At 37.6% G+C, this 27,646-nt stretch overlaps 1 protein-coding gene across 2 annotated transcripts in view; it reads left to right on the top strand.

The window, feature by feature from the left end:
* The window catches only part of GALNT1 (polypeptide N-acetylgalactosaminyltransferase 1), a 109,116-nt gene extending 81,771 nt beyond the window's left edge, over window positions 1-27,345 (top strand). For both annotated transcript variants that reach the window (XM_074340127.1, XM_074340128.1), the window contains 7 exons: window positions 4,641-4,811; window positions 6,871-6,988; window positions 8,513-8,693; window positions 9,594-9,733; window positions 20,517-20,615; window positions 21,078-21,212; window positions 25,990-27,345. In XM_074340127.1, the coding sequence (XP_074196228.1) occupies window positions 4,641-4,811; window positions 6,871-6,988; window positions 8,513-8,693; window positions 9,594-9,733; window positions 20,517-20,615; window positions 21,078-21,212; window positions 25,990-26,136 (991 nt within the window). In that variant the 3' untranslated portion in view covers window positions 26,137-27,345. The remainder of the gene's footprint in view (window positions 1-4,640; window positions 4,812-6,870; window positions 6,989-8,512; window positions 8,694-9,593; window positions 9,734-20,516; window positions 20,616-21,077; window positions 21,213-25,989) is intronic.
* The last annotated feature ends 301 nt before the right edge of the window (window positions 27,346-27,646 follow it).

Here is a 27,646-nt window from a genome sequence, read left to right as displayed (position 1 = left end):
TAATTAGGATGGATTAGGAATCATGTTATTAAGGTGTATTCTGTACCTACTCTGTTCACTAAATGGGAGCAGAACAGATGAACAGGGAGCTCAGGGACGGTCGGATCAAACCCTTTACTTGTTCCCACTCTCTGAGGCTAACACTGGGGCAGGAAGGTCAGCTCAGCTTTGTGTACATCCTCACTGGAACTGTAGAGCAGCGAGATGTAGAAGGGGTGGGGAGATAGGTGTTACATCCTGAAATGCTTAATTGTATATTGAAAAGCCTATTATTTTAGAGAATACAGAAAGAACACTGGGGGCTGTGGGTGCCCATGGTTGCAGTCTTTTATGATGCACTTTTTTCAAATAATTATCTACTGCTGGGCTCTGGCTTAGTTCTTGTGTATCAAGAGAGAAGCTGACATTAGTCTGCTAGACCTGTATTAGTTGGAATTTCTGCTTGTCATCACAGTTTGAGCTAGAGGCTGTCTCTGTCAACATTGCGATTCACGTTTAGCAGGTTAAACTTTTACTAGTCAAGTGGAGCATAGTGCAATTCAAAGCTACTACATCTGTTTTGTTTGTTAGCATCTGCTGGACTTAAATCTCTCCATTCCAAGATGGATAAATAGGAAAAACCAGCATTGGGGCTATGAGAAGATAACCACAGCTTTAGAAAGAAGACTGTTGCCTGAAGAAGGAACAGAGTATCTCTGCGAATTGTTTTCTATAAGTAATAGATGACTGACTTAGGAAATACTTGCTTGCATAAAGTCAACACATAACCTTTATGAAGCAGGAGCCTGGACCCATGGAGAGAAGCATTGTGAGGTGATAACGGAAATATGAAGGGGGAATTGGCTGAAATCACCACCACCACAACTTCCAGTTTGGGCTGTATGGTACATTAGGGACCCTGAATAACTTTTCCAGTTGGGAAGCTAAAATGCTGTATAAAATACAAAACACAGTTCAGTTTTAAATGCGTCACTGAGTTGGCACCAAAGTAAGAAATTTTGCAAGATCTCAAAACAAAGAACAAGTGAGCAGTTCAAATACTAAAGCCAGCTTTCACTTGTAGGGTTTCTGCTGAATTTGGGGGATTCTGAGCTTTTGCCTTGACAAACAAATAGATGGAGAGATAAGAGACAAGGCCTAGACAAGATAAATAGCAAACAACTGTGTAAAGCTAGGATCCTGACATCTGTACCTCAGTGTTAAGTGAGAATGAGAAATGAATTCCACCACACCAAAGAAAACTTGCCTATTTCAGCCTTGACAGGAAGTGGAGGAGGGAAAACAAATCTCCCCTAAGAATTTGTAAACAGAAAATAAAAACAGACGGACCCAACTCAATTCTTTTTGTGAGATTATGTATAACCTTCTTAGGAAAACCAGAAAAGTAGGTGTAAAATTACTCAAACCCACCCATGAATGCTAATATAAAAAGAAAAATCACAATACCAGCAAACAGTCCAACGGGGAGGGGGGCAATTATATATATATATATTATATATATGCACATATACCGTGTTTCCCTGAAAATAAGACCTAGCCAGACAATGAGCTCTAATGCATCTTTTGGAGCAAAAATTAATATAAGACCCGGTCTTATTTTACTATAAGACCCAGTGTAACATAACATAACATATAATTAATATAATATAATTAATATAATATAATTAATATAATATACTGGGTCTTATGTTAATTTTTGCTCCAAAAGACGCATTAGAGCTGATTGTCCAGCTAGGTCTTATTTTTGGGGAAATGTGATATATTAATATGTGATATATATACACATATACATAATATCTCATGGGTAATTGGTTCAATTTAATATCAAAAAATTAATTCACATCATACATCCCATTAACGTGTTTCTGAAACTATGATTATCATTAAAACCCTGGTTACTTCAGTGGTTACTTCAATAGATACAGAAAATGTTGTCCATTTGTGATTTAAAATAGCGAACTGTTATAGAATGGAAATTTACTGAGAAAGGACAGCTTTAAAAAAAAAAAAAAAAACATAGTAAAACCTTAGCAACCAAACATATTAATGGAGAAATATTGAAAGTATTTTTTAAAAGATAGCAAGATAAGGGTGCCCTGAATTACTATTACTGAGGATTATTAGAAGTCTTAGGTTTTGTAATAATACAAGAAATAAATACAGGGTATAAGAATTTGAAAGGAAAAATCCAAGTGCTGTCAATTGCAGATGATGGGTTTTGTTTTATGAAGAAAAATATACACAAAATAGAAATAATAAGAATTTAGCAATGCTGCCAAACATAAGATTACTATAGAAAAGTCAGTTGCCTTCTCCATATCAGCAAGAATAGTTAGAAAATATATGTAAAGAAAAAAAAAGAAATGATACCAAGCATGGAAATCATGGGCTGTAATTTAGGAATATATTTAACAAAAAATGCATGAAGTAGAAAAACTATTGAAATTCACTAGGAAATTAAGTGGAGAGAATAATAATATGGATAGAAAAGTCTATAAAAATACTAATTCTCCCAACATTAATCTGTAAATTCAAGGCACTTCCAATTGATCTCAACAGGATTTTCTCAGAGAAACTAGCTTATTCTAACATTTGTATGGAAATGCATATAAAAAATTGCTGAGATACTCTTGAAGAAGAAGAGCCGGGTACAATAGGGTTTGTCCTAGCAGATACCAACACTTACTTTAAAGCTATATTAATTATGGCAGTGATGTATGGTAACAGGAATTCACAAATAGACTAGAGAAAGTAGTGTTTAGAAACACCCATGTTTTTGTGGAAACTTGATTTATGACTGAGTAGGCACTGATAATCACAGCAGAATTAAAAAGGACCATTATGTAAATAGTGCTGGAACAATTGGTTATCCATAAGAAAAATAAAGTTGGATACTTACTGCATATCATACCCCAAATCAACTAATATGAAAAGCAAAAATATTCTTTTCAAAGACAAAATAGGAGAATACCTTTATAATTTTGGAATAGGGGAAAATTTGCTAAATAAGTCTCCAATTGGATGGGAAGGATATCACATACTCTAACATGTGGCTGCCAAGGGCTCTTAGTAGGGCACCTTTCCTTAGAAGTGGCTATGGTCATATGTGAGTTTTCTCAGGTTTATAAAAAATGTCACAATACCAACAGAAAAAAATGTAAATGTATATGATCAGATAGTTCGTATGAAGAAATAACAAACCTGTGGGGAGAATATCCTTTTTTAATAATTACAAAATAAAATTTGAAAATTCTGAGGTACTATTTAACATCATTATATTAGCAAAAGTGTAAGAAAATAGCATCCAAAGTTGACAGCGTTTTAGGGAAGCTGTAGGGAGAAATATATATGTATACATGTAACACTTTGGGAAAGCAGTAAAGAATAGTGCCACAAAAAAGTTCCTTACTTTAACTAGGTAATCTCACTCCTGGAAGTTTACTCTTAAAGCAAAAGTGAAATATTATATATATACGAACAAGTTCATTTAGATTAATAGCAAAAAACTGTAAGGAACACAGATGTGCAAGAATTGTTTATGAAGAAAATTATTAGCTTAAAATGATTAAATATGTAGTCAGAAATAAATGTGTTATTTTTGAAAACTGTAGAAATACTTGAAGTATTTTTACATGTGCCAAACGGTTCTAGGTACTTTAGCCGTAATGTTTTTACCGCAGCATTTTTGCTGCAAGCATTTCGATGTAACTAATTTACAGCAAGGCAATTTTGCCATAAAAGAAAATAAAATAACTGGTTGACAGTTTTGGTTTGTTTGGTTGGTTTCATTTCTCAATTGACAGGTCAACTGCCAGCAGACTTAATGTATTTAAGCTAGTTGTTAGTTTGGTTTCATTTTTCCATTAATGAAGTTCTTGTGGTTACACATATTTTTATATTACATATAAATCTTAGCTACCCCTCATAATGGTCTACACAGCGATGAGTGGTGGTGACCTTAAAATAGTTAACATTTCTTTCAGCTGATGATTTTCCCCAAGAGTTGGTTTCTTATTTTGAAACACACTGTATTGGGAGGAGAAAGAGAGGCTGAGAGAGTTCTCTTTGAGGGCGCAGAGTTGGACCATTTCCCATAGAACGAAGACAAGTGCTTACATACAGTCCACAAAATAAAGTTATTTGGTCAGCATTGCCATGAATCTACATACATTTTAAGTAAAGTTTTTAAAATTTTGTTATTCATATTTTCAGGTTTCAGTATGTCTTTTAATGTCTCCCTTTTATTTGTTGTGATTTTATCCTTTTTACGGTCAGTTACTTAGGCAGTAGCAATGCTTACAGCGAAAATACCAGATTTGGTGGCAGTTTGGTGACAGATACGTAAAAGTATGAACGATAAAGGGATGGAAAGTTATCAACAAGTTACAAATAAATATAAATAATTACAGTGCCAGCTTGGTAGGATACAGCAGGAAATCTTTTCACCATTGTCTCTAACATTATGGAATGTATTTTAAAAAAACACTTACTATACAATTGTTATATAGTTATAGTAGGCCTCAAAAAGGAAAGTTTTAAAAAATCTTTATATAACTCACTTCATAAGTTATATAAATGTCTAACCACTATGCTGTATACCTGAAACTAAAATAATTGAAAACTTGCTTTGATAATTTTAGGAAAACAGTGGTATGTCCTATCATTGATGTGATCAGCGATGATACTTTTGAGTACATGGCAGGTTCTGATATGACATACGGTGGATTCAATTGGAAACTCAATTTTCGCTGGTATCCTGTTCCCCAGAGAGAAATGGACAGAAGGAAAGGTGATCGGACTCTCCCTGTTAGGTAATTAATTTGTCAAACATTTTCCCTTGACTGTTATTGGCAGGGGATTGTGAAGTTTTGGGAATCATATTATAAGGATTACAAATGTATTTTGAGAGACATGAAGTATTTATGCACCACATATGTGGTTAAGAGCTCTTGCACATACATCGTTTTTTCCCTCTGATCAATTAATAAAATTAGAATGTTTCATATATATATAAATCTAGTGCACGTGGTAAATGATAATGACATACACATGTTCTTTCATTGCTATTTGAACAACATTTTGCAAATCTGTAAGTCAGATTTGTGCTTTAATTCAGTTGTTAAGGATAATAACATTTCATTTGACTCAAACTGCCCCTAAAGTAATTGTGTTAGTATATGAAAATATTACCTAAAACCAAGTCCTTGCACCAAAATGTAAGATTTTAAATTCAGATTTGTACCATCTTGACCATAGTTACTGACTGATAAGGTTTCAAAGCTTGTTTTAATTTTTTAAAAATGTAGAATTGACGAAAATATAAAAAAGGATTTTCATTAATGCATTTGTTTTTTCTTTGTTTTACATGTAGTCATATATAGATTTTTTTCAAAAAGGGATTAAAATCTTCTTCCAGTTCAGAACCTTTAAATTGAGACCTTGAGCTTTCTGATCCATCCTAGGATTTATTCCAATTACATCAGCCTGCTGCTTCTGTAGTAATTGGGAGTTCCTTTAGAAACCAGGGTTTTTAAGTTTTTCCTGTCCTGGACTTCTCAGATCTGCCTTCTTTTGAATTCAAGTTCAGTTCTGGCAAAGTTGAAGCGAGTTTTCACTAATCCTAATCTCTTTTCCCTGGCCAGCCTGAGTTCTTTCCTAGTAAAGGGACTTTCCCACTCTTGCTGACAGTTCAAATCACCATGTAAACCAAAAGTTCCTAAACGTTTCATAAATTGACTTCTTTGAAAAATCTGATAAAAGCTACGAGTCTTCTCTAAGGGGAGGTGGGGGAGGCACAGCATGTAATTCTAGGAAATTTATTGCTATCCCAAAACCCAGGTCAAGAAATTCCTGTATTAAATGATAACTCTAGGTGTTAGCCTATTTCCTTTGCCTCCTAAGATACTAGACTGTCTCATTCTTTTTCTCTTCTAAAATCAAAATAAGTCCTAACTTTTTAATGGAAACAATTATTTCTACTGGAAAAGCAAATGCGCCACTCTCACTAGGGCATGGAATGAGTACATTTTAGGGTTACAGATGTGGCCAATTCATCCTAAAATATGATCTCCATAGTGTCTTCTTCCCTGGAACTTAATTATGTTCTCCTAGTCAGTTATCCATACTCATCCTTCAAGGAAATCAAATGTTTGACTTGTATTCATTCATTTAAACCTCCTTCAGTATTATTTCTCTGCTTAATTCCACCTGTTCTGCATACCTGGACCATGTTTGGATAAATTGGGCTCCTCTTTTGCAAACGATATACCATACTTGGTCAGGATGATGATCTTCTTAGAAGGAGTGTATTGATTTTAGTCTGTATTTGATTTTATTCTGTACTTAAAAGTTCCTATTAGGGATACGGAAAGGGCCACATTGTTTTCATCCTGTTTAATCTTATCTCTGTGCAATATTTGAACCTTTAGAACCTGGCCTGTTAGAGTTGCTAACATGAGTCTAGTTGGTGAATATCGTCAGTTGGATTTATAGTTGCTAGGAACTATGGAGCAGGTACACACAGATGGAGAGGATTACGAGAAATATCTCCAGTGTAAGGAGTTTCAGGATGGAAACTCCTGAGGACGAAGAAAGATTACTAAAGATACGAGGAACCCTGGGGACGGGGCAGAGAAGCATGTCCAGGAAGGAGCTATGACAGCATGACCAAGGTGCAGGCCATGTCTAAAGACAAAATAACGTAGCATAAAAACAAAGCCCCTGAGGTCCTGTGAAAGTTTCTGAAGAATGTGACAGTAAACATTTTTTCCATAGTTATAGACAGTTATAAAACCACTTTTAAAAACAAAAACTGATTTGTACATTTTAAATTATTCCAATTAACAGTACAATTTTATGATTAAATTTCAGAACACCTACAATGGCAGGAGGCCTTTTTTCAATAGACAGAGATTACTTTCAGGAAATTGGAACATATGATGCTGGAATGGACATTTGGGGAGGAGAAAACCTAGAAATTTCCTTTAGGGTAAGTTCCCTTTGAAAAAAAAAATCTTCCATTTAACCTTAAATACGGATATGCTTTATTCATGTTATCTCTAAATAAAAAATAAAAAGTGAATCTAGTATGAGTTTAATGAGACTTCAGAGTCACCATAAAATGTTTGCTGATACTATTAAGGGTACATTATAAACTATTTTAAGCAAATAATTCAGTTATCTTAATAGTGTACCTGTAAAACTTATACAAGATTCCCTATCTGTTTTTCATTTCTGTTATTTTCAAGGAAGTGATTGAAGCTCTAAAAATAAAAAATAACTTGTAGTTTGTATATGCTACTTTGGTGCTTAACCATCGAAAACGTAATTTCACTTTCCGTAATAGGCTTTGTCCTCTTGGTGTGTAATTGTTGTCTTATATAAAACCTGGTCACGTTATCAGCTTTATATTTTTCAATGAAGAGAAAAGGCAAAAGAATTCTGAAACTACTCTAACTCTAAATCAATTTAACCCAGTGGACCTTAAGTCGTATGCATTTCACGTTCACTAAAATCAACATTATTTAAATGACATTGTATATTTCTGAAAATAATAAATTTTTAGACTCATAGCTTACAGTAGAAACCACACCAAACTGCACAGTAATCTAACCTGGCTAGCTCATGTTGTTCAAATGGGGTCTCTTTGCCCACTTATGGAGAGAGAGGGTTGGACTCTAGATCATCTTGAACATCCTGTCCAGGTTTATCACTTTATGATCCTGGGAAAACAAAGTAGGCGCAATAAACATTTAACAAAATCAAAACTTTTCAAAATATGTTTTAATTGTAAGTAGTTGGTGGATTTTAACTTATGGAATGATATATTTTGAAAGGAGCAGAGGATAAATGCATTAAATTAAGGATGTCAAACCATACTTGATCTTTCTTTTATCCCCTTTCTGTTTTTATGCTCACAGGGACAACAAATCGTGCTATCACTATCTCACAGAATTACTCCTGAGAGATCCAGTTTAGCAGTTTAGATTCCTAGGTTCTATTAATGTTCAGGCTATGACACAGGTTTGGAGAAGAAGGGACAGATAGGCCTCTGGCTGAATACTCCATGGTCACAGTTTTTTTGACCATGAACCACTAATAAGCACATTATACATTATACACATACAACACACACACACACAAAAAAACACATTTCACGAAACAGTATGTCCTTGTTAGCAAGTACTGCTTGCAATTCATCAAATTTGAATTTATGATCCTTTTATGAATCATGGCCTGCAGTTAGAAAAATATTGCCCTAGACCCCATGTCTTTTCTGTATTTAGCCTTTAACCTATCTTTTCTGAATTTAACTTTCAACGTCTGGTTTAATCAGAACCAGAAATTAGAGAAAAGTTTGCTACTGAGGAAGCACTGGCTTTGTGGCCATATAACAGGAGTTCCACTGTATGCCCTTGATCCTGTGAAATTCCAAGTATGAAACTCAATAGATGTGAACAGATTTTTTAAACTATCAGTGTTTAAAACTGGTCTTCTTTGGTGTTGTTTTCAGATTTGGCAGTGTGGAGGAACTTTGGAGATTGTTACTTGCTCACATGTTGGACATGTGTTTCGGAAAGCTACACCTTACACATTTCCAGGAGGCACAGGGCAAATTATCAATAAAAATAATAGACGACTTGCAGAAGTGTGGATGGATGAATTCAAGAATTTCTTCTATATAATTTCTCCAGGTTAGCATTAGTTTGCATTAGAAATACAAGGCTAACTTTCTTGTCCCTTATCTTAATGCATTCTGAGGAGAGGTAAGAAGGGGTAGAAAGAAACTTTGAGCAGAAGCAAAATGCCTACATCGTAAGTTATTGTAAGGAATAAATGAAATCACACACAGCATAAAAAGCACTTAGAAAAATGCCTAGTATAATATATTCACAACAATAATAAACTGTCCAGGTCAGTATTGTAGAAATTACTGTTAGTTCAGGTGTTATCCGTGTGTGGGGTTTGGGTTTTTTGTTGATTTTGTTGTTGTTGTTGTTTTTTAACATAACTGCAATGTTTTAACATTAATATAAAAGTGTTGAGTATCTCAAGGTCAGTGCAGAGCCCTGTACCATGCCTCAAGGGACTTCTCTCCAGGAACTTTTCTCTGTTCTGCAGAGTATTATGGGAATAGCTGTACCATCAGCTATAAATCTGCCTGACATTGTTACCATTCCATCCTCATTTTTAAATTACCACAAGACTGTCAAGTTGTAGGGTGCACGATTCAGTGAGTTGTGAGAGAAACCTGACTGGGAACATTTGTTCTGTTTAATATTTAGGCAAAATAAGTCTTGATTTTTGTTTTTGCCTTAACATGTTCAAGTTTTCTGATCCCGTATAACTTATATTTATAATATTATTGACATGTATATCATTCTCACATAAATTTTTTTTTGAAAAGCACATATTAATGTATTTCCTTGTTTTATACTTTGGGAAGTAGATTTATAGTATATCACTTGTATAGTCACACGTCACCAAAGTGGTACCACTTTACTCATTCATCTGGCTTATTAGATGTAATATATAAATAGAAATGTGTTACCCAATAGAACATGAATAATTCTGTTACTTATTTCTTTTGACAGGTGTTACGAAGGTAGATTATGGAGATATAGCATCAAGACTTGGTCTCAGACACAAACTCCAATGCAAACCTTTCTCTTGGTACCTAGAGAATATTTATCCTGATTCTCAGATTCCACGTCACTATTTCTCTTTGGGAGAGGTAAAAAAAAGAAAATAAAGTATTATATGTGCTTATTATGTTCTCACTTATCAAAATCAATAGAGGTTAAATTTCCAATAAGGGAGTATCTTCATATTAAAACTACATAACCTCAAGTGGAAAAGTTCTTGTTAGATGACACAGTCTACCTCATAACTTGAAACATTGTTTGTTTTTTATCATTATATTTTATTAAAATAAGAATGTTCCACTCCTAGCCTTTTACAGTTGGACTTTTGTTACAATATATTAGTATCTTCAATAGACTTCTTATTTTAACAAACTAACCTATTTAGTTGAAACCATATACTCCTAAAGCTAATGTCCTCATGTTAGTTAGAATCAAAGCTTGAGGTACTTCAAGATAAAGATAAATTGTAAAGAACAGACAAGGAAACTTGAAAGACCATTTATAGTTACTTGTATTTTTAGGATTCATTTTTTCTCCCCTAAATCTCAGTTTTGGGCAGAGGGGGTTGGAAAGAATGTTGGTAAAATGTTTGTTTCTGATTATGCCTTTATAGTTATTGCTTTTTGAATTCAGTGACTTTTCTTAACCTGATTTAATGTGCTTATTAATACTTATTATTTTAACACAATTACTTGTGCTTTGGAGTTTGGCCTTTGTATATTTGTGAGTGCCCATAGTGTAGGGTCTGATGTGAAAGAGACTTATCTTACCTTCTGGTATAATTACCAGGACGATCACTGTAAACTGTTTCTTGTGTCCTATTCCACAATATTCCTAAAATGTTGATAGCGATCCATTCTATCTTCCAGCCAAAAATACACTCTGTGTATGGGATACCATATAGTCTAGGGGTCTGGTCATGTCAAGGATTCTATTAGTTTCCTGAGGTTGACATAATGAAGTGCCACAAACTGAGTGGCTTAAACAATAGAAATTTATTATCTCACAGTTCTGAAGACGAGTAATCGCAGATCACGACATAGGCAGATTAGGCTTCTTCTGAGGCCTGTGAGGGAGAGCTGTTCTCTGCCTCTCCTCAGCTTCTGGTGGTTTGCTGACATCTTTGGGTTCCTTGGGGTATAGAAGCATCACCCCATTTCTGCTTTCATTTTCATATGGTATTCTGTGTGCATGCCTGTCTCCAAATTTCCCCTTTTTATAAGGACACTAGTCATATTGGATTAGGGCCTACCCAAATGACCTCAATTTGATTACCTCTGTAAAGACCTTGTCTCCAAATAACATCACATTTTGAGGTACCAGGGGTTAGGATGTCTGCGTATGAATTTCGGGGGACACAGTTCAACCTATAACAGTATTCAGCTAGGTGTGGCTGGGTTACAAATTTAGAAAGCTTCTGTTCATTTCTGAACTGCCTCCTGTTTGTTTCTTAGGTCTGGTCCTCCAGTGCTTTTGAATAATCACATGGCGGGGTCTCTGTCTCCTCAACCCTGGAAGTTTTGCCTTTCTGAGGTTTTGAGAATAGTATTTAGCCTCCCACCTTATTCATTGGGGATACTATTATTTTTTGTAGGTCTCTGTCTAGCAAGAATTTCTCTCCTAAGCACCAGGAGATTGTGGATGACTTTATTCATTCTGCCTTTCCAGCCCCGCTTCCTGCCCATCTAGAGCTCAGCAAATGTTCCATCAGGAAAATGGCCTTGCTTTTGGGGCTCCTCTAATTTTTAATTTGTCTTACCAGCCTCACATAAGCAAACACCACTGTGCTCTTTTCCCTGGGAAAAGGCACTTTTTGGGGCACATCCTGTCCTCAGCCTATATCATCAGCAAATGCCCTCACAGAGGAAGACAACTGGTGATTGTCAACTCTCACCCAGCGAGGGCTCTTCCCTCACTGGAATTATAGTTCACCCCATCCTAATTGCTTCCATCGCTCTCCAACAGCCCCAGAAACAGGACTTTTGTAATTTAACTGTTTTCCTTCTAAAGCAGAAGTATTGGGCTACTATGTCCTACTGGGAAGCAGTGTTTCTCCTTCTGTTCTTTACTAGAGTATAATATTCCAAATCAGGGGCCATGAAGATTATAGGTCTCCTTTCGTAATAATCCTCTAACTCCCCAAGGTCCCTTTCTTATTAGGACAAGGAAGTGATTTTCAATTTTCTGGTCACAACCCAGTGGTAGCTTATAAATCACTTTAGATGCTTATAGCCATCACTTTTTTAATAGTCTGGAAAGGAATCTATGAAAGTGCCTTACTTATAGTAAAGGAATTTCGTTTTTACTGGGTCAATCTTCAATTCATTGTTTAAGTCTTTTATTTATTTATTTATTTATTTTGAAATTGACTTTTAGAAAGCATATGAAGAAAGCCAAATAGGAAGAAAAATAACATTCAGCCTTCTGTGACAAAAATTGATTGCAGGACAAAATTTCCTTTTGTAAGTCATAGCGCCAAATGATGATATGTGTGGACAGAGCCACAACCAGGCCCCATCCCAGGACTGAATATTCCTAAAACTCAGGAAAAGTCACCCCTCAGTCCACAGGGGGTTGTCACCTCTTTGTTGCTTTCATGTATTCAACAAGTATTTGAGTACTTACTATGTGATAGGTGCTATTTTAAATACTGGGAATATAGCAGTGGAAGAAATAAAGCCTCTGCTCTTACAGGTCTTAGAGTCTTTGGAGTAAGACAGACTTTTTTTTTAAAATGCACAGTATGTCAGGTGGTAAGGACAAGGGATAGAGAATGACGGGTGGGCATGAGACTGGTACTGGTTTATGCAGGGTAATTGAAAAGTTTCTCGCACGTAAGATGATTTTTGAGCAGAATGCTGAAGGAAGTAAATGAGCAAGCCATATGCATTTCTGGAGAAAGTATTCTGGGCACAAGGAAAAACAAGTACAGAGGCCCTGAGACGAGTGTACTTTGGTATGTTCCAGAAACAGCGGAGAGGCCAGTTGTCTGGAATGGAATGAGCAGGAGAGGATAGTAGAAGATAGGGTCAAGACGTAGTGAGGGTCACAGCATATAGAGCTTGTAGGCCATAGTAAGGACCTTCGGTTTTATTCTGAGTAAGATGAGAAGCCATAGAGAGATAAGCAAACTTTCATTGGAAAAGGTTTAGATTGTCTGCTGTGTGAAGCAAAGCCATATGGGAACTAGAGTAGAGTTAGTGTATGGGTGAAAGGAAAAGACTAGTCAAGGATTACGTTAAGACTCAGCTAGAGAAGCTGGCGTGGTGACGCTGGCATTACTGAAATGGGAAGCCTGTAGAGCAGATACAGAGGGCATTCAACAGTGCCACTGGGGGCATGTTAAATTTGATCCAGGGAAGGATACTGGGTAGGTAGTTGCATTTAAAAATCTGTAGCTTGGGTGAGGCAGGGGATGGAGGTTGTCAGTATATAAGTGGTTTTTTAAACCACAGAACTTCATGATATCACTGTGGGAGGAATGAATGGAGATGGAGAAGGGGGAAGACTGAGGACCAGGCCACAGGAAACGCCAATGTAGAAATTATGAAAACGAGAAGGAATCAGCCAAAAAAATAGAATGAGAGTGAAATAGAACGAGAACTAAGAGAGTGATGTCCCAGAGACAAAGTGAAGGACTTGTTTCAAGAAAGGGAAGGTGAGCAGCTGTGGAACGCTGCAGAGAAGGCAGGGAAGATGTGTGCTGAGAGTCGGTCCTTGGCTTGTCAAAGAAGCTGTAGGTGAGGGTTCCCGTGGAGATGAGTAGGGACAAAATAAAATCCCTGGTGGTCGCAAGGGAGATACGGGGAAAAGAAAGTGGAGATCATGAGTGTGGACAAGTCTTGTAAGAAATTTTGTTGTAAAGAAGAGCAGAGAAATGGGTGGTAGCTGGAGGGCAATATGGGGTTAAAGAAGGGTGTTTTTTGTTATTTTTGCTACATTAAAACTGCTGATGCAAATGACCCAAAAGAGAAAAAAATGTGAAGATGCTAAAAATGAGCCACTGATTGCAGGAGTCATGTGGGAGTCGGATGGGAGGTGATGCGCTCCAGTGCACAAGTGAAGGTAGAGGTGGGGGCAGGAGGAGAAGGCGCTCCGTCCATGGCAACAGGAAGGCAACAGGAAGGAAGGTGGCGAGAATGGAGCCTAATGCCGGTCGGTCGTCGATTGGCGGTAGAAGCTCGTAGTTTGTGGTGGAAGTGTGAGGAAGTTCTCCGACGACTTCTGTGTTGTCAGATGAACACAAGATCATTGGCGGAGAGTGAAGAGAGGATGTTGTATTGGTGACGGGTTGGGGAAAGAGGAAGAGAGGCCAAGTAGAAACGGAAGATACGGAAGAGCAAATAGACCACAGAGGGCCTGGAGGGTGGTGAGTTAGTGAGACCCTTCGACCTGCTTGCGTTTTCTCCCATGCCAGGCAAACACTATGTTTGTCCTTAGTAGTTACTGAGGCTACTTCAGGATTGAAAGCTCCCTACCTCTGAACTTTATGTTGCTTTAAGGAATTTACCGTCAAATAAGTGAGGGGTATGCAGTTTCTTGCCTCATTAATGAGCATCTGTTCCCTGTGCTATAGCCTCATTCCAGTCAAGAAAGGCCTGGGAGGGTGGTATGTCATGGGAAGATTTCTAGCAGTTGCTCCTATAACTTGCCTTTAGAATAGAGAATGAAGTTGTCTTTTGTCCTTTAACTGACCCAATTCTGGACAACACCTAGGCATTGTTAGCTGGGCCAGAACACAGGTGTATTACAAAGAGCCACTTGTCTAACCCATAGTAGGTGATTGCCAAGGCAAACTTGCATTTTGCCTGCCTCTTGCCAGCTGGCTTTCTGTATATGGAACAAACTTAACCCTCTGTGCCCTGTTTGTTATTGCCTTGTTAACTAAACAGCTGGTCTTAAGCTTGTATGCCTTTAATAGCAGGCCACACTATCCAGATGGAAGCTCTGATTTCTGGGGCCAGGTCCTTCTCAAGCACCCGCCGCAGTGCAGCCAGCGATCCTGTGCTTGTGATCATGGCTCCACCGGTGTGAGCCTTCCTTCACCAGAGACTGGAATCTAGCCTCTCAAGGATCTCTTGTCATACTTCAAGGGCCTAGGGAAACCTGAAATCATGGGATTTTAGAGTAGAAAGGAAAATTAGAAGGTAGAACTTTAGTCTCTGGCATCACTGAGTCCACCTGTCATAAGCTCCTGTAGGCCTTGGAACTGAATGTTTCATTGTGATATCTAATAGTTGTTAATCCAGGAGATGAAAATTCTGAACCATCCCAGAAAGCAAATAATCCCTTGGATGGTTTAACCAGTTTTACAGACTGACCAATTGCTTCTCCAGGCAGATCTGGGAATCCTGAGATTTAGTGAGCATGAACTCCATGTCAAGCACCAATCTGAATGCTTCACAAATATTAACTCATTCTATCCTCACATCAACACTGTGAGATGTAAGTGCTATCATCCCCATTTCACAAAAGTAAATTGAAGCATAGTGAATGGTTTAAACAGCATTACTCAGGTTACAGCCACAGAAGGACGAGATAGGATTTGAACACAGGCAGTTTGGCTTGAGAGCTTCTGTGCTCTTAACCACTAACACCCATACTCTTTCTCATATTTAACCAATTTTTACCTTATGGGAAAGAGGACAGTAGTGACTCCAGATTCCATTATACTAGATTTCAAAAATCCTTTAACCTCTTACACTGTCCACCCTAATGGAGGTACCAAGATTCTGGAGGAGACTGTAGCAGAAATTAAGGAACTCAGCCTCTAATTTCTTGCTGATTTCCCAGGAATGAGTGCATTCACAATTATTTTCAACTCCTAAGGTCAACCATAATATTTTAGTGATAGCTGTGTACAGCTAAGCTGCCGCTTCAGAAGGAGTTGAAGATGTGCTGGACCTATGGAGAAGGAAGGGAAACAGTTATTGTGGGCCCACTATGTGTCAGTTTCTGCTAAGCCTCTATGTGCTGTTACCTGACTGAGATCTCAGCAAACCTGAGAGGGTGAGAGAGAGGCCGTTACCAGATGAGAAAATAAGGTTCCTATAGCAGTGTTTACCGTGTAAAGAATGCGGATGTCTGCTGTCCCTTAAGGTGCTCAATTAGAAAGGCAAGTGATGGGGAGGGAGGAGTGGATTTTGTAGCCAAAACTATTTGGGAAATGCTTTCTATATCCTGTACCATCAGTCCCTTCCCCTACCAAGAATCACAGCCTGCAAAAGGCTTTTAGAAGTCCTTCAGTAAAGAAACCTATTGAAATTTGTTTAATCCGTTATTTCCCAGACATATTTGATGACAAAATGCCTTTTTTGGTGGCACCTGTGGCCATACCTGGCCAGATACTGTTATTCAGAACATGGTTTGGGAATCACTGTCTTAGAGTACTGACCTGCGAAGGTCTCAGGGCTAGAATGGTCGAGTTGGGAGTGAGGCCCAGGGGTGCATGTCCCCAAACCTTCTCATTCCTGTCTGTCTGCCTCCAGACACCTTGAAAGTGCAGTATTTCCCCCGATCACCATAGTTATGATATTGCTGTGATTCAAGTAGAAAGCTTCCTGCTTCTAATAACTCCTCACCCTCTAGCATTTCAGTTGTACATGGTACTTGTGACTGTTCTGGTTTGACTTATGGGCAAGTCTGGCTCTGTAACGAAAGATGTGTTCTTCAGTCATGGACAAATCCTATAAAAGACCACTAGCCTGCTAAACTTACCCCTTGATATCATTTAGATCCCCTAGGACTTCTAATTCCAGAAAGTATAACTTGGGCACTTCCACATCTTCTGAACAGAATGTGTGACAATGAGTTCATTGCCGTGTTTGTGTGCTGTCATCACTGGACAAGCAGCCCTCACAAAAAGTGGAGGACTTTTTCCTATGTGTCCGCGTCTAGTCCTACACATCCAGTGTGGCAGCCCCATATTTAAATTAATTAAAATTAAATAAAATTAAAATTCAGTTCCCCAGCCACACTAGCCACACATAATAGTGCTCAATATAACAAGTAAAAGGGGGGGAAATGATAAAGTGCCCAGGAGCCACATATGGCCAGTGGCTGCCATATTGGACAGCACAAACATAAAACGTTTCTTCCATCATCGTAGAAAGTTCTGCTGGACAATGCTGGAAACACAAATAGCCAACACAGGAGGTTATCCACCTAACTTGCCATCATTACACAAATCTCTCCCTGCTGAGGCCCTAAGTTGCAATGTCCATATTTGCTTGTCAAACCCAGTGTTTTGAAAACTCAGAACTACTGTATACCCTCTATAATTATTTTTACTCTCAAATAATTTAGAATAGGTACATCCTGAAACAACTTTCATAGGGATCTACTATATCAGATTCCCAAACCATCCTGTCAGTTGTTATTTTCCTGCTATGTTAAGGACAGCGTCCCAGTCATATTTATCCTGCAATGAGGAAAAACTCCTTGTTTTCCCACAGCAAATCAGTCTTACTTTAAGGGTTCTTGATAATTTAGAATCACAGTTGCCATTAGACATCCTGATGATCACCAGATACTATGTCACCAAACAAGGGGACTGCTCTCATTTCTCTTTGCAAGAGAGTCATCAAGGTGTAATTCAGAATGCAAGTAAACTAGAAAGAGTTGATAGTGGAACAAGACCACTGAGGATTCTGTCAATCCACACTGTATGTATAGGGAAAGATGGGACAGAGTTGTCCTCTAAATAGTGGGAGGACCCAGAAGCTAGCCCATCTTTTTCTTAGATGGAACTTCAGAGTACTCCCTAACTTGTCAGAGGTTCCCACTTTTGGGGGGGGGGGGGGCGGGGAGGTTATTCCTACTATCTTTAGAAATCCAACAAAGAAGACATTTGACTAGAACATCCTTACATTACCCAGACTTAAATTGTTTTATGTATTTTCTTTTCCTTCTCCCTGATAATGTGCCTACATTTTATGTCATTCTATATTTTCTAAGTGCTTTTTTTTTTTTCCCCAGTCACTTTTTTAAGTATCAGATTTTGGATAATCAACTCTAGTACCTATTTGCACCCCAGTAGAAACATTGGAGCGAGTTATATGTCACCAGCTTTTCTACCTTCCACACCTTGCTAAAAAGCTGGCAGTTGGTTACATAGCCTTCAAGCTATGTGGAATTACAGTTCTGAACATCTGATTCAACAACCCTAGAACATGTTTGTTCCTAATTTTTTCCTTCTCCAAACACTTTTCAAAGTTAACTGCCACCAAATGAACACATTAACTGTCATTCTAAAGGGCAGAATTGTTCCCAAAAGTCACCCCTAGTATCCTGGTTTTTCATGTCCTTGAGAAGTCATCTTACAAACCCCATAGTGAGGTAGTCCACAGGTATTTCTACCAGGGTAAGAAGGCAGGAAGGATATTCTCTGAAAACTGTCTTCTCTAGCCATCCAGTGTATAGAAGAACCAGCTTGGAGAGCAGATGTCCCCTTCAGCTACAAAGATACCACATATTTGTTGAGCCGACTCCTCTGCCTTCTAATGTTCAAGACACCCAGGGACCAAAACATCAACAGCTGCCCTCCAGTGTGCAGGGCACCGCTCCAGTACTCCCCTGCATTTTAGAGGAGTGCTCTCAGGTCCCCCGGACGCCCACACCCAGGTCCCTGCCCACCCACGTCAGCAGGGCTCACTGATCACATCATGCTGATCAAGGTTTATTGGCACTCTTAGCAGTTGGTAGGAAGCAGTTGTTTCTGATCCTTAAAGAAGTTTTACTTTTAACACATATGGTCAGTTGTGACCCCAAGGGATAGAGACTTAAATCTCTTATGCCAGAAAACAACCCCAAGTTATTCATAGGAATGTTATAAAGATGCTATAAGCTGTTAACGTCCAAAACTCATAGAATAATGCCTAGCTCAGAGTAAGTATAATTTATTTGCTATAATTGGCAATATCAATTGTGGAAACAATAACCAGCGTTGATTTATTATGGGATAGTTATAGAGTGATAGGAAACCCTGTTACATTTGGGGAGAATTGTATTAAGTTTGATTAATTTTGAATTTGATAAAAGAGAAACAATTAATTAACCAAAAGGCCATTCCATATGAGAGAGTAGGAAGCTGAGGATAGCTTTGGGTCTTCTCTAATTTTCCCTATGGCATTTATTACCTTTCTTCGGCAACCTTTACATTTGTATTTGAAAGAAAAATAAATGAGAAAAAGAACTGGAGAGTTTTTAATTTTTTTCAAAAGTACAAGGAAATAATTTTTTATATGAATATTGTGAGATAGACTCATCTTGTCACAATCTGAACTAAATTCTTTTTCAAGTAAGACAGCCATGATCAAGTATTGCAGAAAAATGTTTCATGTACAGTTGTACCTAACTATAAAACCTTTTATACAGTCTATGAGATGATAAGTTTATGAATTAAAATAATGTAAAAAAAATATGTGAATTACATAGTAAAAGAATTTTACTGGATACTGATATGATGTGTTGGATGGACCCAGAGAAAAAAAAGACCCTGAAATTTCCATCTTGAATAATTGGGCAGTTTTGGGGATTAACAAAAATAGGATATCAGGAGAAAAGGGGAATGTTCAGAAGAATGATAATGAGGTTTGTTTTAGATGGCAATTCTCAGAATCACGAGTGGAATGGCAGGGGCATATTCAAATATCAGGATGAGGAAGTATTTGCGTTAAGAGATTGGACAACCCTCTTTTGCATGAACTGAATTTCAGCTTGATGGAATAGCCAGAACGTGACTAGCAACAAGGTAGCAATGCAGACTGTGACTACTTCTGAGCCTACTGCGTGCTAGACTCTGAAGTAGGTACGTGGATGTATCCTCTTACCTAAACTCAGCGAAGAGCCAACATTACCTCACAATTACTGTTAGGAAATTGATTTCAGAGGGTTTGGGTCATTTGGATTTAAACCCAAGTTTCACGCCAAAACCCCAGTTCCTATTCCTGACTGCCTGTGAATAACAGTTTTTCACACCTATGTCCTTGTACCTTTATAAGAAGAAAAGGCATCTGGGCTAGTTAGTGCCTTATTAAAATGTTGGAATAATATGTAGATGGTACCTTTGTTTATAAAAGTAAATGGCTTATATGTGGTTTCAACTTTATCGCACAAAATCATTTACGTTTTTCTTCTGTCTACATGACATGACAGATGTAGTTTGTCACACATCTCCCTTCTGGCTTACAGCAGTACTAGCCATGGGAATAGATTTCGGACTTTCAAATATCTATTAGATTACATGATTTTAAACTGCAGTGATTCAGAGGAAACAGAAATATCAAGGGCAGTGCTTAAAAGGAGTCTTCCTAATTTTGATGAGGGATTTAAATTCCTTTTATGTAACTAGCAAATATCTCACAAAAGAGTGGTGTTTGCACCACACCATGCTTAGGCTCCCAGTTAAGGTCTAGACTCTAATTAGAAAGTACCCACCATAAGTCTCCTAAGAAGTCATCAGAGTAATTGTCAAAAGTAATGCCCCTTAACTTGGTGGTTGACAGTGTCCACAGGAAGTTGTTAAATTGCTTTAAGCTGTTAGGCAGAGTAGAGCTTATTGAACTAAATACAAACCCTAGAAGAACATCTTCGAAAAATGAAGTAAGAATTTAAAGGATTTCTCCCTGAAACACAAAAATTATATGCAGTAAGACCTTTCTAGACCACAGAATTTTAGAAAGCCGAACGGTGATTCTCCCCCCACCCCCATAGCCCTTACCTCAAGAATCTGAAACTGTTTTATAGTAGTGGGAAGTTTAGATTGATTTTCGTGTGTGTGTGTGTGTGTGTGTGTGTGTGTGTGTGTATCTGTATGTGTGTCTGTCTAGTTAACCTCTTTAATTCCTGATGTTTTCATTCATTGTCCCACAGATACGAAATGTGGAAACAAATCAGTGTCTAGATAACATGGCTAGAAAAGAGAATGAAAAAGTTGGAATTTTTAACTGTCATGGTATGGGAGGTAATCAGGTGAGTATTTTATTTTAGTAAATCTTTAAAAGGGACAATTTCAGATTTGTTTTCATCTTCTGTCCTTTATATCTCATGATGTCATTCAGGAAATATTCTCCTACTTTTAAAGAGAAAATAATAAAGACCTTTAGGAGAAAGGAGCTTTCAATCTAAAAATAATCTAATGATTACTTTTAAATGACACATTGTAAAAGGCCTGTTGTGAGAACTGTTTTAACATTGTTATGCATGAGATTTATTTTGCCATTTTTAGTCAAACAGATGACAACTCAGTGTATATATAGAAGTCAAGGTCATTTTTTCTTTTTATGTAAAATTAGTAGTAGAGTCATTTATCTCTATTACAGTAATAAAGTTCAAAAATTGTGTATATTGAAATTCTTGTTTTTTCCAATTATTGGGCATATACAATGCTAATGTTACTGTTACAGCTTATATGTGTACATTTTTGTTTTTCAGGTTTTCTCTTATACTGCCAACAAAGAGATTAGAACAGATGACCTTTGCTTGGATGTCTCCAAACTGAATGGCCCAGTCACAATGCTCAAATGCCACCACCTAAAAGGCAACCAACTTTGGGAATATGATCCCATGGTATGTTATCCATTTGCATATAAGATAAAATTATGCGTGTCATGGGGTGTATTTATATTGTTTATAGCTTAAAGAATGAATTCTTGGGGAGTTTGAATATAGATCAAATTGTTCTTATACTCTAAAATTTGACAGATGGGAAAAACAATATAAGTAAGATGCTTTCATCTCCCTGATAATTCAATTAGGCTTGCCTGCAGTCCCTGAGCCCTTGTTGTCACTAAGTAGCACTCTTGCCTCTGTATGTCCTGAAGCTCTGCAGTCTAGCGTGGGATAAATGGAGCAGAAAGTAGGCTTTTAAAATTTATACCGAATTGAACATTTAGGTAAAAGGTGAGCTTCAATTAATGAAATTCTCTGACTCATGATTTTTCAGTGACACATATAACAAAACTTTCTGTATTTATCTTTAGTTTCCTCTGGAGCTTCTCCCTCTCCCCACGCGCTGTATGTGGTACTCACTTCAGGGTACTTCACAGACACTGATCAATCAGAGCATCTCCAGTAAGCCTCTGGCCCTCCGCTCATATCTGGCCAACCGTGTGCTTTTGCTCTATGGTTCTGGAACCAGCACCTGCAGGATGTCTTTCTCTCGTTCTTTTTTTCTGCTCACAAGCACTCATGTTCTTCTTCATGTGAGGAAAGACTTCTGTTCCTGTTTTGCTTTCTACGTACCATCCTACTTTTCTCCTGTATTGTATGATGGTGAGTGAAGGGCCTGCACTCGAGCCTCTGGTTCTCCAACCTGGGCTCCAGCCTCAGCCTGACACTGCGGAAATGGCTCCTGGGTGCAAAGCCGGCAGCAGTCTCGTCTCGTCCCTTACAGCATTTACTATCGCTGAGCTGATGAAATTTTAAAATCCTCTGATCCATTGGCTTTAGATGCACTACTATTTAGTTTCTTCTCTTAGCTTTCTGTCTGTTCTTCTCATCTGCTTCTTCATTCTACCCCTTAATGGAGATGTCCAAAGTTATGTCTTTTCTCCCTATACTGTGTCATATACAAACCATGGTCTGCGTTACCTCTTCTTGAACATACCCTGTACTTTCCCACTTTACATTTACGATCGTGCAGTTCTCTCTGCCTAACAATCCTAGCCATTCTTGAGGGCCCAGCTTTGACATCACTTCCATGAATTCCAGCCCAGAAATTAGTTCTCTGTCCTAATTTAATTAGAATTTTTTCTGACCCTTGTAATGCTGTGCTTTGTAGCTATTTTATCTACCACTATTAGATTGTTAGATCCTAGAGGACAAAGACTATGTTTTCTAAATCCTGGGTCTCCCTTCACAATGTCAAATATAGTAAAAATAATATTAACTATAGCAATAGCATAGTTAATACAGCCATTGGAAATGGCCTGAATATTCTGTTCCAGGGTGTTCCACGGTGCTTCATTTTGGGTGTAGTTGCCCCATGTACTGCAGGATATATAGAGTCTCTGACTAGACAGTAAGTGCCAGGGGCATCCCACAGTCATTGTGACAACCAAAGTATTTTAAATATTAAAAACTCCCAATTATATGTTCACTGAAAAATGACAGTATATCAATTAGATAACGTAAAACCTATTATAGTAGCATAAATAAATAGGGGTTTATTTTTCTTAGGTCTGGAGGTAAATGGCGTCTGGTGTGGATTCAATGGCAAGGTGATGTCAGCGGTAGCGCTGCTGTAATAGTCTAGGCTTTTCCTGGTGGCCCTTTGGATCAACACTTGTGAAAAGGAACAGGAGCAGACAGAATTAGGCAGAGGGCGGAGTCAAGCTGGGATGCAAGCCCCACAGCCTGAGCCAGCTGCATAGGAAGCTTCCTAAAGGGCTGTCTAAGTTGTCCTGCCTCCATCAATCCGAAACAGCAGTCTGGAATAATAAAGTATTTATGTCAGTAATCTAGAATCTAAACTTAAAATCATGAAATCTCAGATTTCAAAGGAACCTTAGAAATAAAGTCCAGGACCTTGTTTTATACCTGTGGACACCCATCGCACAGAATGGAAATTAATTGCCCCAGGTTACAGAGCATGTAAGTAGTGGAAGCGGATCTCAGGCAGACCTGGGAGTCTTGATCCATGATTCTTTGCGCAATATAATACTATCTTTGATTAAATGTGTATGTATTTATATCGTTTAAGTTTTGTTTATATTATATAATTTTGCATAGAGTTTATGACACCAGGCTCTTTTGCTTTAACTACTTGTAGCTGTTCTTTCTGGAATAAAATGTAGATTTTGACCCAGTTACATCTAGAGAGTAGGGCCAGGAGGCGACAAATTATTTTTTCTAGGTTGCAGGTGGACTTTATGCAATGATAATTACAATTTTCATCCTGCTCTTCAAAGTTACAATTACAATCTGTCACTTGTTTGTCCACTTGCCTTAATCAAGCTTTTTCTGTGTGGAGAGTAGTCAGTGCTGAGCAGGTACAATCACGACAGTTCCCACAGGTTCACAAACCACAGGACTCTCACCTGCTGTCAGCAGCCAGAACTGTGTCTGGAGCGGGATTCTGCTCCGGAGGCCAGGTCTGCAGGGAGGTTAGCCTCCTGAGATTGTGGGGGTTCTGTCTGAATTTTAAGCAAATACCCAGCATGGGGTGATAACCTGTGTGTTTGTTACAAGTTTATTTTAATGAATCCAAATAAGTGAAATATACATTTTTAGATGGGATGAGAAAGGACCAATTCCCCAACTCAATTTTTTATTGTGTTTAGTTTTTGATGTTTTTATTAATACTTATAGTGGTCCTGAGGCAGGTTGACACTCAGAGAAGCTATGCGGGGCCTTCTGGAATGTTTGAGGAGCGCTGGAACTAAAGGCTGTGGCAGCAGACTGTTCATGGCCGCTAGGGATAGTGCTAGGCGAGTGAGTTTTCCAGTAGGGAGTACATTTATCAAGAACTTACTCTGAGCTGGGCAGCACTTTCCGTACATTATCTTAGTCTTTCCTCATAACAATTCAAGTATTTTTGTCCCCACTTTATAGATGACGAACCTCGGGCTCAGAGAGGTTTTTCTTTTTGCTCAGGGGATATACAATCAGGGGCTGCATAACGTTTCCGTCAACAGACCACATATCAATGGTGGTCCCATAAGATTATAATGGAGCTGAAAAATTGCTATTGCCTTAGCGACACAGCTGTCGCAGCAACATTCGTGTATTTGTGGTGATGCTGGTGTAAACAAACCTCCGCTGCCAGTCGTGTAAAAGCATAGCACATACAATTATGTACAGTACATAATATTTGATAATAACTTACTGGTTTATGTATTTAAAATATAGTAGAGTGTACTTGTTCTATGTACACAGTTTGCTATAACAATATGTGTGTTACATGGGCAGCAGCCTTATACATCTTGTGTTTACTGCATCTCTTAATTGCATCATTTTCTCTTGTGCCTGATTTAGTCACATTCTGTGTAGTAACATACAGCGCAGGCTCGTAGCCTAGGAGCAGTAGGCTGTAGGTGTGTAGTGGGGCCGTACCATCTAGCTTTGGTTGCATTTTGTGATGTCCGCACATGACAAAATCACCTCATTGACAAATTTCTCATAATTGAGTCCCGTTGTTAAACGGTGCATGACTATAGTTGAAATGTGACAAATCTGGAATTTACTCCAGAAATGTCTGACTTGTAAAGACCATTCTCTCAAACAAGTAAACTGTACAACATCTGTATGAAAAACAACAACCAACCCTGCTGGCTCTCTTCCAGGTTCTATTCTTAGGCATCTATAAGAATTAAAGTACATAATACTGAACCTAAAATCAATGTTGCTATAAACTATGACATCTACAAATGTATATTGCCTTTTGCCAGTTTCCACTTTGACCACAACACAGAATAAATGACTGAAAGCTAAAATAATTGTATACAATCATGAGATTTTGTTTTAAGTTCAGATAGGTACAAAAGAGGCCTTATGAAAACAAAAATGTGCCAGATAAAAGAATTAACATTAAAATAGAGCCATAAGTTAAAAAGTGAGATAAATGTGTGTTGATAAACATAGTTCACATTTCCTTACAGATGTATCCACTTAAATGCAAATTCCTACCCAGTTGCTTTGGAGTCCTTAACCTGACCAGGGCCGCTGTATCACATTCATTAGTGTGGGTCAGTGTGTATCTGTTAATCTCTACTGTCCTGTCTTTTAAAATTATCCTAAAAATCAACATGACAGCATCAAATCTAGAATGTGAACAAGTAGACAGGAAGATCTATAGCTGTATCTATCAATCATTTATTAAGGATGCTTTATAAATCTTATGATTGCTTATGATTTTGAGTCTTCAGAAGGCGTTGAGTTTTAAGGACTTGAGGTTTAGAATCACAGAATTAATTTGAACAGCCTTATCATAGGGAAATGAAGCAATTTTGAAATAGCTTTTTGAAAATAGGTTGAGGATCCTAAATTTGGTACCACTAATCTGATCATATTTTTAGGAAACTGAAGCACAAAAAAGTAAAAATTTTCACAGTGTTACAGAGCTTATGGCAGAAATGGACTTAGAATTTAGGTCATCTTACTGCTAGCCCCGTATAACTTACCCGCTCAGTGCCTTTCTCCTTCCCACATAGCTCTTAATGCTGTCTTTACATGGATGCCTTTTCTCCATTGTTATTAAATAATTTATATTACAAAAACAACAACAAAAACCCTTTTCTACAGAGGAATTTAATAATCACCAAAAATGACGGTTGAAAGGTTTTGGTTTGATTTTGTTTTCCACTTTCACATTAAGACTTTTTTTTTTTTTTTTGGTCTCTTTCAGAAATTAACCCTGCAGCATGTGAACAGTAATCAGTGCCTGGATAAAGCCACAGAAGAGGATAGCCAGGTGCCCAGCATTAAAGACTGCAATGGAAGCCGGTCCCAGCAGTGGCTGCTTCGAAACGTCACCCTTCCAGAAATATTCTGAGACCAAATTCACACAAAAAGAAAAAAAATAAGGATTGACTGGGCTACCTCAGCATACATTTCTGCCACATTAAGTAGCAAAAAAGGAAAAGTGCTTCCCTCCTGCAGGATGTGAGGTTTCTCAGCCATTAACACTTCGTCTCCTCTCGCTTCTCACTAGCTGTGAACCAGCCTTCCTGTCCAAGGACGTGCAACTACAATGTAGCGAGACTGCACACTGATGTTTACAAGATTGAAAAGGCTTTCGGCAGGAACCAGTGTAAAGAATATTCCGACAACGAAACAACAAACCGTGCTTTCCGGAAAGCTGCACCTCTTAGGGTTGCTTGCACATCAGTAATTTCCGCTGAACGTGCTGTGTAACAAAGAGATTTCCAGGATTTCTTTTCTGATTAGAACTGGTAGCCAGTATATTAAATATTGATATAAAGATATATGAAAAGAACTGGAACCAGATTCAGAATCATGAAAACATTTTTACAGCAATTTAAAAAAACTATATTAAACAGGGTTTAAAGGAAATTAAAACAGAACTATGAGAAGTACAATTTGTTATAGTATAGTATCAAATTTCTATATAGATTTTATACCTCAGTGGGGAAAAAGAACTGATTCCAATGACACTCATTTTGTTTTCATCTGTGATAGTCATGGATGCTTTTTTTATTTCTCCTTGGGGTGCTGAAATTGAGCTGGAAAAAAAATGGCTCTTTGAACGTAGTTTTCATTGCTTTCTACAATTTTTAAAATTTGGTTTGTGGGCTATTGGAATTGTAATTTTTAATTGCCTTCCAAAAATGGAGATTTAAAATAATGTCTGGTCTCACTGACCAAGTTAGATAATCTCAGTTGCTCTTGGGTCAACTGGCTTATAGACTTTCACACACACAAATTTCTTATTAGATTTTCAACTTCTTAACTTGATTGATTATGCTTAATACCCAAGATTCATACTACTGTACTACAGATTTGTTTTCACAGCAATAAATCTTCAGTTTTTTGTTTATGATTCCACTCAACGAAAGGCCTACAGAAGTGATTTATTATTTGGGTATTTGGAGATAATACATTTGATGGTTTTTTTGAAAACTGTTTTCACTCCATACTCAGATGTGCTTCATTGTCAAGTGCATATTTAGATTAGGTTCTTGAATTGTAATGTTGATCTGCTGCTTTTTTAAAAAAATAAAATTTCACTGAAAATGTTTAATTGGCATTTTTTTAATGAGTTAGCCAAAGAAGTGCAGCTATTATTCCATATTATCAATCCTGCATTTCTTCCCTAAATTTAATTTAGGTTAGATTCGTTTTCTTTTTCCCTGGTTTCTAATACTGCAAAACAACCTAAGTATTGATTAAAAGTTGCGTATCAATTAAATTAAGTTTTAATCTCATAGAAAGAAAATCTTACGATATTTTCCCTGATGTGTAAAGCAGTCCATTGGCAAAAGTGCATATATTTTCCTGCCTATTTGTAAGATTATATTTAAATGATATTCTTTTCTTTGATT

This window comes from Rhinolophus sinicus, linkage group LG09 (assembly GCF_036562045.2).
Source record: "Rhinolophus sinicus isolate RSC01 linkage group LG09, ASM3656204v1, whole genome shotgun sequence".
Lineage (NCBI taxonomy): Eukaryota > Metazoa > Chordata > Mammalia > Chiroptera > Rhinolophidae > Rhinolophus > Rhinolophus sinicus.
The sequence above is the reverse complement of the archived record's forward strand: the minus strand, read 5'-3'. Positions and strand labels throughout refer to the sequence as shown.